Source organism: Aythya fuligula, chromosome Z (assembly GCF_009819795.1).
Source record: "Aythya fuligula isolate bAytFul2 chromosome Z, bAytFul2.pri, whole genome shotgun sequence".
NCBI lineage: Eukaryota > Metazoa > Chordata > Aves > Anseriformes > Anatidae > Aythya > Aythya fuligula.
The window spans coordinates 45,675,679-45,689,487 of record NC_045593.1 but is presented as its reverse complement, the minus strand read 5'-3'; the positions used below and the strand labels follow the sequence as shown (position 1 = coordinate 45,689,487).

Sequence of the window (13,809 nt, the reverse complement as noted above, 5' to 3'; positions counted from 1 at the left end):
AGGCAAGGATCTACACAGTGCTATGGCCAAAACTCTTTTCCCTCCTCTCAGAGACCATGGGTGGCATCTCCATGACATCTTTAGTCTTAACCAGCAGGAGACAGAAATCCCAAGACCATTCCTTAACCCAGGCCACCCACAAAGCAACAGCAGCATGCTGAGCTATAATAATACAGCAGTAACTTGAACATATACTCACATTAACAAGAGAATGAAAAGAATAAAACCTGCTAGATTTAGAAAGGCAACTGACTGACATTTGTGTTAATCTTTCCTTTAGAAGACAGTTTAGACAACATTATTATAACCTAAGGATGAAGAACAAATACCAAATTTTGAAAACAAAAACATTTTCAAATTAATGCATTCATCTACTTAGAAGGAAATATATCTAATAAGAATTAATTAGAACTCTTAGCTATAGAGTATTATTACTGTTTATATGATGTTTGCAATAGCACTAGATGAACAGGATTACAGACCTAATAATCATTATTTTTAGTTTGGGATTTTTTCTTCTACTTAATGATTGACAATGAGAGTTAGAAAAGATTCAAAGCAAGCTGTTCTACGTACAATGTATCAAGTTGCAAATTCAAAAGTCCTACATCAAATTTCAAGAGATTTACACACATTGCATTGGGTTTGCAATGATAAGCACAGAAGTGCACATAAAATAGATGTGTAAATCACTAGTCAGAAGTCTAGCTGAGCATTTTCATGCTTGATTAACTCCATTTCAACATGCAATCATAGTAATTATGTGAACAAAGCACACTACTGCATGTGCATTTTTTTCAAGGCTCTGGATTCTTCTTAAATTCATAAGTCCAAAAGAAAACCATGAACTAGTAGAGGCATGACAAAAGAGAGAACAATAATAAAGAAGAGAAATATTCATTAGCATTGTATTTGAAATGTACAGGCGCTCTTACTCTATCTTCCTTTTTTGGCAATTGATCACTGATAAGTGCTTTAGTACGTCTCAGAAACCAGCCGGACATTTTTCTTGCTAGCTTTGCCATGGCCTTACGACCTGTTGCTAGCTCTCTTTTGGTTGCAGTGTGCCTCTGACCATGCTCCACTGGATCAGAAAATTTCTTCTTGAAATGCATTCTACTACCCAAAAGTCCTGGTACAGCCCTGTTAAAAAAAAAAAAAAGTAGGGGAAAAAAAGAGTGGGGCAGGGGGTTGGTCTTGAAGGAATAGCAGCGTTTTCTTTACACCAAGACTGCCGATCCCTTTCCACTGATTAAAAAAGCATACCATACATTGTTTTTGGCTAACAGCAAGAGATGTTAAATTAGCAACCAGTAAGGAAATGAATAAAAGTGGTGTATATAAATAGAAACATACACTACTTCCAGACATTCAAATTTTTTCGTTTACTTATTGTGATCCTCAAATTTTAAAGAGATTCCCCTTAGGAAAAGGCATGCCGTCTCCAGAAATCTACAGCTCAGCAGACCAAGTCACAAGCATACAGAAACTCCAAACTCCAAGGCTGCTCCTGTTTAAGAGCTTAAATAGGAAGCTAGACTGTCACATTTTCAATGTTTACCATTTTTATTAAAAACAGGCTATATAGATACTACAATTTACTGAATAAAATTCCAAGAAACCCAACAGAAACATGAACTTAGTAATCACTGGCATCACTATATATTGGAACAACCCATCAACAACATTGGCATAGTTTTAATGGACCAGATACAACACTAAGCTTAGCATTAAAGAATTTCTTTCCTGATATTTCAGCTTCAGCCTGGATTTCCTTAAACCTAAAGAACGTTTCCTTTGTTTTTCCTTTGTAAAGTATCGCCAGTAAAGCTTCTATGTTTGGATTTATATCTAGGATTTCCACCTCTCTCTCAAAAGTTTCCTTGGACAAGACTGTTGCGTTGTAAAATCTGCACTAGTTCATTTTGAAAAGCAGCAAAATACTATTACTTTCAACTTCCAAGTATGTCAGAATGACCTGCACATATTGGACAAAACAAAGGCATGATGTCATTCAAAGCTGTGTAATCATTCTCAACCTACTGTGTGGAAGAGAGAAGAGAAAAAAAAAAAAAGTCCTTAGAAAAGAAAGAGAAATGAAGGGAAAAACAAACAAACAAACAACTAAATGCTTCCCAAATTCCTCAAAGAAGTAATCATAGAATAAAATGAATCATAGAATGACTTGGATTGGAAGGGACCTCAAAGATCATCTAGTTCCAACCTACTTGCCATAGGCAAGGTTGCCACCCACTAGATCAGGTTGCTCTGGGCCTCATCTAACCTGATCTTCAATACCTCCAGGGATGAGGGCATCCACAATCTCTCTGGGCAACCTGTTCCATTGCCTCATCACCCACTAGGGAAGGTTAAGAGGAACTCCAAATCTATTAAATTCCTGCAAAATACGTATTACAAGCGGACCTAGAAAGAGTTTACTTCAAATTCATATATGGAAAAATATTTACATTCTCACAAATATGCTGTCTTTTCTTGTCTTGTCAGAGACAAGTCCAAATCCAGCTCTATCCCAATCCCACTACATAATTAAGATATACAGGTGTTTTACCGTAAAAAAAAAAAAAAGCTATTTTATTTACCAGTCCATAACACACCACAGTTCCTTCATATTGTTTTGAAGAATGGTTCCAGTAAGGCCTATGCGAACACTGCATTTTAAGGACTTCATGGTTTGAGTTATTTGAGCCTTTGGATTCTTGATTCTATGCGCTTCATCCACTATGACAGCAGACCACTCTACACTGCAGAAGAGCAGAAGAAATACTGTCTTAACTGAAACTACGTATCCCATCACTCCACATACACATAAAAATTGACATCAGTCACACACATAGCCCTGATAAGTATAGCCTAAAAGTATGTATTTTTTTTTTGTATTTTACATTGTGTTATACAAAGCAGTTTCCTCATATTCTGTTTGTTTAGTAAATTTAATTGCCATAGTTAAGTATAACAGCTAAAACTCTTAGACAAACAGATGAACCAATGTCAGCTGTATCAAACATTTTCTGTGAAGAAAGCTTTCCATTTCCGGAGCAATCAACTACAGCATGTCTCGCCAGCACTATCAATCAGCACATCTTACCAGCACTAATTCCACTCATTAAGAAGATTTAGAAATAAACTGAATAAATCTCTTACTGTGAACTTCTGAACCATGACTAACATAGGTATACTTCATTTTTTCCTCCCCAAAAAACTATCCACTGTAACTAGGAATAGACTCAAAGCATTTCTAACTGCAGTTTCCTAAATGAAAGCATCACACAACTTCTTCAGTATCTATAAAAAAAACAATATGGCAGAGGTGTCTTAGAATTTCATGATTTTGAGACCAAGAGGCATATAACAGCAGAAGCAGGGACTGAATGAGACTTTGCAACCAGTTCAAGTATAAAATTTGAAGGCAAAATGAACTGTCCACTGTGATATAAATTTAAAATCATCAAGTCCCTAGGAAGAAATTTAATAATTTTATAAGATTGCTTTATATACATGAATGAATATTTCAGTTAAATTATTTGTTATTTGAAGCAGCAAAAGGCTGAAGCAGATGCATTTATATAAAACCTTTTTCCTGAGTGGGTCTTATGCGTTTTACATGACTACTGTGAAAATCATCTTGTAACATTTCTGATGCCTACTAAATACTCACATCCAAGTTTCTTACATTCCTAAAGTCTGCTAATAACTTAATTTACATGAAGAATGGAGTCTATGTATTCTTTCTCTTTACAGAACTTCTACATACCCGATCTAAAGCTTTGCTAACTTCAAGGATATGAAATTAGCTATGAAGAGCTTTCACAGCTAATCTACTTATTACAGAAGCTTGAAAGTCAACTAGAGAACGTAAGAACAAAATCTTGTCAAGCCATCCTTAATAATAACTACTTAGAGCCAGTCTGAGGCCAATCCATCATTCTAGCTAAGCATGACACCTCTCAGTGTCAAAAGAGTATCAAGCCCATCTAGTCACATGCTCTGCAGATATGGTTTGGTAAATCCATACACTAAAGCGATGTATTTATTCACACATGGGACCTCCTGTGCTGACGTGGGCTATTCAATCTCCAAGTGTGAAGAGTTCCTCAGAAAGACAACAGGAAGAAGAGAGGGTACTGCTAGCATTACTCCTTTAGTCTTCTCCTATCTGCACTTCTTTTTCAGCCCTGCAGATAGATCGTTGGGGATCAGATTGTTTTGGTGATGGCTGTCCAGAACAGCAGGACACACAGGGCCCTGGGCCTTTCCTATCACCCGGCACAAGAAGGTCTGCAAAGCCACTGACAAACGACACTAGCTGCTAAGGGCAGGCTGCTACTACTAACAGAGAGCTGTTCATGCAGCTTGTACCCTACTTCCAAGATGAAACAGGGAAAGAGGACCACTAGGATCAGGTGAAAAGCTAAGTACTCCCAAATATAACAAAGGGGAAGGCAAAACTCCTCATTTAAAACCACTGGCAACCATGAGACAAACAAAGTAGGACTTCTAATATGATCTAATCTCATAAAGACTTTGATTCAGCTAAGTTGATTGTGTATTTAAAACTGGATACCTATATACTTTCCCTTGTATATCTAAGTTTTTAGGACTCAGGCATTTCATCAAGCAGGTGAAAAATACAAATAAAAAGGAAAATACCTTGTGAACATTTGATAAAAAATTCCACACCTCTTTTTCCTTAAACTGTATTGAAAGATAGAAATATCTTCTGCATATCTTTATCTACCACTGTTTCAGGAAGGCAATTCCTGCAGTTGTTAGAGAACACTTCATGAATGGGTTAAACAGCAAGGACAAGTTTTATGAAAACTATTCAAACACTTCTCCCAAGCATCCTATTACAAAGAAAGTATAGGGTAAACTCTCCAAAGACATTTAAGTGGGATTCACTTCTTCCATGCAATGAATCACTGGATTTTAACAGTAAATACATCACACATTAGAAATATGTACTTTCAAGGAGTAACACAGAATAAAACAGGCATTTAAAGCTGCATGTGTAGAAAAATGCATTAAAATAATTACCTGTTAAGTTCATCTAAATACAAGCGAAGCGTCTCATATGTTGTAAGGGCAACTTCACATTTCCCCTGCTTTATACGGCTCAGGTCATCATCCTTTTTACTGCCATGTAAGATGGAGACTTTGAAGTACCCCCACGTGTCTAACTCATCCTTCCAGTTGTACAGCACTGAAAGAGGGGCCACTATGAGGAAAGGCTGAAAACAAACAACCGTCACAGTATTACTGAAAATCTTCAGCACAAACCTTTCTCAGTAAGGAATATCAAAATCTTGAGATTTATTTTACCACTTAGTAGTTTGAACTGTTTATTCTGTCACTTCAAAGCACAATACAGAAAATATCTGAACAGTCAATATAAATTCAGAAGTAAGTTTACTGAGTGTGCAAATACTACATGAAAAAAAACACACTGTAATGGTACAAAAAATAGCCAAAGTAGTACTGATATTTATTCAAATTATCAACTGCAGTAAGACATGATATACTATCACACTGCTTTCTTATAGCATCTGCATCCATATACCATGTAATGTTTTACAGATGCTAAAAACAGAAGATTGAAGAAGTAAAGCAGCTTCCTCCAATCCATAATTCTGGTTAATACATGATTAAAACAGAAAGCATCAAAAAAAAATTAAGACAATCTGTATAACACATTTGTTATCACAGAAAAATAACATCAAGTGAGATGGGAAGGGACCTCATGTAGTCCTAATCCAACTTTCTGGTCAAAACAGAGGCAACATTGAATCCAGACAAGGTCATTTATAGCTTTTCCCACTCAGGTCTTGAAAACACTTAAGGGATGGACCTTTCTCTGTGACCTGTTCCAATATTTTGTTGCCCCTGGAGTAGAATTCTTCTTGTCCTGTAGCCAGTCAGAAGCACCCCTGTCTTCTCACATTACATGCTACCCCTTCACCTCTTCTTGCTTGCCTGAATTTCTCAGTGAACCCATAACCATTGTTCACAAAGCTATCGTCATACAGATCGTTCTGGTAGTCAAGATATTCTAGTCATTCCAATAGCATAAGCATTGAACAACAGAAATTGCATGGGTCCTCTGACGTGTAAGATTACAAACGTCCTATTTCTCCCATTCACACAGAATAGAATCACAGAATCCTCTACGTTGGAAGAGACCTCCAAGATCACCTAGTCCAACCTCTGACTTAACACTAACTAGTCCTCTACTACACTGTATCACTACGAATAGTTACATACATCCCTATTTGCTGTAACAGTATTTGATTATGTAGATCAATCAGCCTTACTTATGACATTACAATAGCCATTCAACATGCAAAGTCACAAGAATATTAGCAATAAGCTTACCAAATACATGCATTAGTCTTAAATATTTAAAAGTACTATTACAATATCCACTCATATACATACAACATTTCTTGTAGTTTAGGAACACAATCACACAAAACTATTATGTTCTGCTCACTGACACAGACTTTTTAAAGTACTCTAGCCACAAATCTCACACAGATACTTCCAAATGTTTTGCACTAGTACATACCGACAGCATTAACAGACTAGGAAACTGTTAGACAATGCGCTGTGACAATCTGGAAAACTGAAGGCTTCCCTGACACACCCAGAAAGGCCAAGAACCCCCTAACCTACCAAATTAACTGAACATTGAAAAAGAACATATGTGAACTCCTAAAGCAAACAAACAACAACAATTATTGCCTTTTATCAAAATCCTTAAAAGCTTATCATTAAAAGATGTACCTTCTTAGGGCTATACTTTGATTCTTTTTTCATTGTCCTCCGTAAAAATTCTGGCATATTATTTTCAATATCTTCACGTGTTCCCTTCTTGTGCAACACTGCAGCCAGAAATGAAATGACCTTGAGAAAGAAAACAATTCTCAGCAATCATGTAAAAAAAAAAAAAAAAACACAACAACAAACAAACAACAAAACAAACAGAATGAACAAGTTCCACTGAAAATAAACACTTCAGACAAAATCCTGAATGGGATTTAGTATTTCTATATATAATATTTATATATTTATCTTATTGTAAATCATTCTCAGTTTTTAAAATGGGAACCACTCCCCTTGGAGAATTCTGAATTTACAAGGGCATTTGTAAATTTATTAATTGCTCTATTTGCTCTTTAACATTGAAGTAGAAATGTCTCAAAATTACAGAAGAAATTATAAAGAAGACAGGAAGGGATAAGGCACATCTTGCAGTTCTCCTGACATGAAGGGCACATGAGTGTTGGATGAGGAGAGAAGGAAGAGACAATTGCTAACCGTACTCCAACCCTACTTCTGCAAAAGGGAGAGGTTTCTGGTATCTGGCCAGAACATTTAAATCTGTAACACCCACTTGGGACAAATGACATCCATGGAGCTAAGCAGAAGCAAGAACCAATGCAGCATCAGGGAGGTACCCTTCTTTTCAAAGTTCACCGGTCTCCCTTTACTCAGGACTTTTGCAGCTGCTTCACAGCTGCTCATAGCAGGGCAGAGGTAGAGCTGTCAGCTGTTGATTTCAAAAAAGAAAAAAAAGTAGCCAAAGCTTTCTCTCTCCGGTGATGGGGGAGAAGAGCCAGCCAAGAGCACAAGAGTTGATTGAAAAATATCTGAAAAGAGTAGAGTTAGATGAGAAGAACACAGGGAAACCCATCATATATAGGACTAGATGGGAAAAGATATATGGAAAAAGTAAATGAATGCATAATATTTCATATACACCGAGACTAAGAGGCAAGCTTACACATGTTGTTTGACTTCACTATCTTTTTAAATCCTGTCAAGAATGGCAATAAAATTCTACCAAACAAAATCTGCATGTGCCTTCCAGATCCTCCAGTTTCAGAAGAATTATGCATCACACATTTGTAACAATAGCAAAGGTGTAAAAGAGCAACTCTGCTGAGAAACCTTTGGCTCTTTCAGATAATGCAGGAAGAGATCTAAAGGCTTTCATAGAAAACTTTAAATTACTGCAGTCATATAAAAAACATTATTGCACTTGTTTACACTTCAACTTGAAAAGAGAGAGCCATGCACTCAAGCCAATTTAAGCAAAAAACAGGAGTAGAAAGAACATTAGAATGCAAAAATCTTACAGAAAAGTCTATCTCAGATATCAACCTATAATTTAGAAATGGTAAGACTCAAACAACTGATAAACAAAAGCAAAACTTTCTGTAACACTAAGTCAGTTATCTAGTACTTGATCAAGTTTAAGTAGTATTTATTCTTTCATACATAGTAATCTGTACTAAACAAGTGAACTCATCTTTTAATTCTTATCTTCCAAACTGCTTTCCCACACTGCATTATAAGAGCATAAATACTGTGTTTCAATAAGGTAGATTTTTTGAAGAATATCTTATGGATTGCTTTCTTAAGTGAACTTGACATTGTGATTAGAAGGCATAGTATCACATCCAAATTCTACAAAGGAACACAAGTCGCTGTATGCTCAGTATGACCTGGTCATCAGGGTATCAGCTACAACTCTCAAATACAAGACATAGAAGCAAGATAACTTTATTTTTTTCCTGATTTAATACTGTCTTATGTGGATGCTTCAACAATATTAAATCAGATATTTGCAATTCTTGCATAACTACTTAGTTCTTAAGCTGCCATGGACAAGAGATGTGGCCAAGGTTAGGTGAAGCACAAAGTAAACAGCTCCAGTTTGGTTTTAATAACTGCATTAACAGATCAGTAGCACCTCTGCTCATCCATGATACACCTCTAAATGCCCTATCCAGACAAGTTTTGCCAATTTAGTTTACTTATTTCTCTAAATGCTTCACTAAAGAACAAGCTTCTGCGCACTGAAGCATCAGCTGACATTCTCCTCAATGGAAGCGCAACAGACAGCACTTGCCAGCAAGGGAATGAGCTGGCATTTCACATGTGGAAGAAGAGCAATGAAAGAGGGACAAAGACCATTGCATTCAATGGGCTAAATTAAAACCAGACAGATTAAAGAGAATTGTTTCAAACAAAACCACCCTAATTTTAATAAAATAAATGAATAATTTGAATCACTATTCACAGCATAATGGAAAAATCCAGCTATACTTTGTCCTTTCATCAATATAAGTTGTACTTCCAACAGAGTGACAAAAGTAACATGGAACATCTAAGCACTTTTTCCCAGATAGGGGAGTAAACATGGCTTCTTCTTCCAGTTCCCAGTGCAGTCAAATTATTCATTTCCACAAAAAAAAAGGAAAAAGACATTTTAATACCTACAGTCAGTTAAAAGGTGTATGTACATTTGCCTGTGCAAATTACTTTCATTATGTGCAGGTATCAACCCTTAAAATACATTCGACATGAAACAAGCACTAACATTTTAACTACTGAAATTACCCAGCCTTACACTAGAAGTGGTCACATGCCAGTTTTGTGGCCTGTTAGGGGCTGATTTAAAGTAGCACAGGTTTCTGGATCGAAGTACTGTTCTGAGTCGTCACATCCTGCCTCCTACAATTTCACACCAAGAAAGGGAAGTTAAACTCCGCTGAGGTGGCTTTTCTCAAATAAGTCAATTTAAAAATAAATAAATAAATAAAATAATTTACACCTCACAGATAATTTTTTTGCAGTTTGTTATCTTTTGTCTCAATGTAGTCATAAAGAATAAAATAAATACCTGTATTGTCTTTCCAAGGCCCATATCATCTCCAAGAATACATCCCCTTTTATTAGCGTAGTGTCCATACAGAAACTGGGCTCCTTCCCTTTGATAATCACGTAGGTATCTATTAATTGTATATGGGATAAAGTCGCCATTGTCAGATAACTTAAAAGCCACTGCTGAAGACAGAAGATTTCGGTCAGGAAAATAAGGCTTTTCCAGATCACCATCATCAAATATTACGCTTTTCCAGGGACCTCTACCAGCTTCAACTCTACAGAGTTTAGATACTAGTATTTTCTTTTCTTCAGATTCCAGGAATGATACAGTAGCAAATGATTTTCCATTCTTGTCCTTTTCAATAGATGATATTGTTCCTTCACAAAGTTTCCCATTTTCAGGACAAGGTGCAAGGCATTTCTCTCCAACATGCCACGTACCTATGGAGGGAAAAAAAAGCAGAACAAAAACATAATGAAAAACTAGCCAAAAGCATGAAGTATTGCATTTGTCATACTAATATAAATATTAGATACAAATTTGTTTGAAAAGTGCATATAACTTAAGATTTTATTGACAGCAGCCCTAGTATTAGTGTTTAGAAACTGCTTAGTGTTTAGAACAAAACCCTGAGCTAGGTATATTATAGTTTGCTGAAGCATTGCTGTTTTATAAATGCCTGAAAATCTGTATGAAAAATATCCTTTGTAAAAGCCAAACTCTGATAGATTACATTGTTCGGTGATCGTTTCACTCAGCCCACACAAACACTAAAAGGTGATACCTGCAGATTTAGCATCCAATTAACTGTCCATGTAATCTGGTCAAAGGGATCTTCTGTATTAGATACATTTCTCATCCACCTGAATCTAGTAGTGCAGCTTTAGCAAGTTGTTTTACAAATATAATCATGCACGAAAACATCACCTTTCTCCTTACTAAGTCTAGCATTAGGTTAAAAAATAAGCAAAAACATGTTTAGAAACAACACTAAGTGTACTGTAAGAACATACAGTATCTTACCATATGCCCATGTTGTTCACTGAAATAGCTATTTACCAAATTCCTTATGTAGCCGTCAGGCCTTAAACTGTTAAGATCTGTTCCTCTGTATGGTCTCTGTAAAGTCTTACAGCTTTCATACAGCTTATCAAATACTAACAACAGAGAAGATTGATCTGCTTTATTTCCAGCTATTTCATATACAATTTTAAAATGTTATATATATATGCTGCTAACAGAAAAAGATAAGAACAGCAGTATATCAGTTGAGAGAATCCACATCAAATTGACAAGGAAACATCCAACAAAATGTCTTCATTAGAAAAAATAGGGCATTCACTTTTTATAGTCAAAAGAGGAAGTCCTAGTAAATTAATGATTGCATGAAAAGGTTTTCAAATCTGAACTGAGGAAGCAGGCCTCCAAGTTTGTGGAAACAACTTCTAGCCTTGTCCTGCTCAGCTTTCCAAAAACTAAGTGACAAATACAATTCATTTCAGAACTTTTGTTTCTTATTTATTTGTTGGAATAAGTTTGCTGCATCTGGGAAAGTCATTAGCAGAAGCAGGCAGTGAGGCTTTTTTGCACAGGAGTAAGAGAGAATCCTGCAACAATTTGTACTTCATACCCACGATCAGTGGCAATACATACACCCTTTCACACTCCAATTCTTTGCAGATGTACAGAAAAAAAACGTAATCTGAGTGCTGAGTAAAAGAAAGAAACAGAAATACAACCAAGTTAATTTTCAGAAGTAAGGAACAGAAAAGAGGAAGTGCTGAAGGCAAGAAACTCCACCTTCCCCCACTTTTATGTCTCAGTGCAAAAAGCTGATGGAGGAGACAGGTTGTTCTCACCAGTCCCGGAGCTCCTGGAAGCGTATACTCACAAGGTTATTCTCTACACTTTATTAGCTAGTGATAAGTATATTTCATTCAGTTGGTTAAATTGCATATAGTAAAAGAAAACAGAAACATCCACGTAGCCCTCTATTCTGTAGCTAGCAGTGGCCATAAATGGACTTTCAGGTCACAATGAAAAAATCACAAGTATACAGAATGCCTCTCTTCTAAAATTCTTTAGCCTTTAAGATTTTTTTTGAAGTATGGAAATTCCTTGGGACAGGTTTCTGCTTAGTAAACCACAGTGGACCTCTCTTCCAAGTAGCTTAATTCCCCTTTCAACACATGCAAATTTCTTGCATTTGATGTCTTCTGACTAGGATGTTCACAGGTGTGGTCTGTTTCACCTGCAAGAGATTTGCATCCTAAACCAGTGGCCCACTAGTTTTTACACTATTGAGATCATAAACTAGGATCACTCCATTTGATTCATGATTCTGCAGATCTCTTATGCTGCCCTTCCATCATCCTTGCTTGGGATGAGAAGTCCCACCCCACACCCTGTGCCCTGTACATAAGATACTACATACCTTCAGTCATGCCTGAAGATCTTCCCCGAAATTTGAAGCTCAAGTATATCTTTCTGAGGCAAAGGCTGATGTACACACAGTATATTCAACAAATTATATACAACTAATCTCTTGAACTTTAAGGTATTTGTACTGTCTTACACACATGCCTAAATCCATGAAAAACAAAAGAGGGAGAGAGCATGACTTTCTCCCCTTAGCATTTGAATCTTTGGGCAATTTCTCAAAACTGAGAAGCAAGACTGAAATATGAAACTAGTGATATCCAGCTCATTGGTAAATATGCAAAACAGAATTTAAAATACATGAGTATTTCCTATTTTAGTTTCTTTTACAGTAATATCTGTGACACGTAGCCTTTGAAGAGTACATTAACTAGGTTAAAGCTATGATAAGATGACAGTGCCTTTGTTTCTAAGGCATTTCCTTCAGTTTTACAAGTCACTTCTGACTTGACAGAACTAGCATTCCAGGTGCAAAGCAGAATAGAGAGCACAGGACAGTTACTTCAGAAATACAAAATTCTAAATCTACTAAGAAAAATGAGAAAAATGGCAAAATAATGGTATTAAGGATACCACTGCTGCAAGGTTCCAGAAAATAACGCTGTACAGGCTGAAATAAGAACTGCTACTTTAACTAGCCTGATTCACTAGCTTCTTTTTTTTGGAACCAGACAATTGTTTATGTAGGGTAAGACCTTTAAAGTGAAGAAATTTCTCTACTGTGGCTTCCAAGTATAGCTGCAGTACACTTGCCATCTGTGGAAAATGAGGGTATTTAAGATGTTTGCCTGTATCTATCTATCTCATTACCACTTATGAGAAAATGCAAAGCGAGGTAATGGCCTACTGTCACTCCCTAGCCCGCTTTAACAACTATTCCTGCAGAAAATAAGCAAAATCACTGCGAACGCTCTGTAGATAGTGAGGTTGAACCACTTTAACGTACAGCTGGAAGCTTTTCCACTCCGACAACCTACCTTCAGCGCACACTCAACACACCATGAAGCAAAACCGCGGCTTTTCCTGAAAAGTCCTAAAACTTGCTCAACAGGGGAGGCTACGGCTAACATTGTCTTCCAAAAAGATGACGAAGCGGAGAGCTTCGCCTTCACTTCAACACACACCACCCCTTCTCCAGAGGAAAAATAACACACGAGCCCAGGAGGCGGCCGTTCCTAACGGAAATAACCGCCGCGCGGAGCCTCCCCCGACACCCCCTCGGGACTCCCCGACCGCCCGCCCGCCCTCACCTGCGGTCGCCTCGCACATCCCGGCCGCGGGGCTGCGCCTCACGCTCCCCGGGGGCGGCCGCGGAGCCCCGGGCAGGACGGGCCCGGCGGAGCGCTCCGGAGCCCGGCGGGACGCCCAAGGTGGAGCGGGGCCGCGGCCGCCATCTTGGGCCCGGCACCACCCCGCGGGGCACGGCCGGGCCGCGGCGCTAAGTATCGCGAGGGTTGGGGGCTGTCTCGGGAGAGGAGGGTGGAGAGGGGCTGGGGGGAGGGGGTTAGGTTTGTGGTTCTCTGAGGCGTGAGGGTGCAACGTGTGTACTCAGACAATAAAACACATCCAGCACCACATCTATTGGCGAATACTGTTCAAAAATACACCACCAATAAAAGATATTGCCTTAAAAACATCCGTGTAGTCTTGTAGTTACCTGCACCGCGTCGGTCCTAAAG

General features: G+C 37.8%; 1 protein-coding gene across 3 annotated transcripts in view; it reads right to left on the bottom strand.

Annotated features, from left to right (window-relative positions):
• Window positions 1-13,530, bottom strand: part of ERCC6L2 (ERCC excision repair 6 like 2) — a 53,333-nt gene extending 39,803 nt beyond the window's left edge. For 2 of the 3 annotated variants that reach the window (XM_032205430.1, XM_032205433.1), the window contains exons 1-6: window positions 13,381-13,530; window positions 9,707-10,131; window positions 6,802-6,921; window positions 5,056-5,249; window positions 2,601-2,762; window positions 936-1,143 (exon numbers count right to left, since the gene is read on the bottom strand). In XM_032205430.1, coding sequence (XP_032061321.1) covers window positions 936-1,143; window positions 2,601-2,762; window positions 5,056-5,249; window positions 6,802-6,921; window positions 9,707-10,131; window positions 13,381-13,399 — 1,128 coding nt within the window. In that variant the 5' untranslated portion in view covers window positions 13,400-13,530. Of the gene's footprint in view, window positions 1-935; window positions 1,144-2,600; window positions 2,763-4,668; window positions 4,733-5,055; window positions 5,250-6,801; window positions 6,922-9,706; window positions 10,132-13,380 lie in introns of those variants that run through there. The other variant, XM_032205431.1, reaches the window with a different exon arrangement.
• Between the last annotated feature and the right edge of the window lie 279 nt (window positions 13,531-13,809).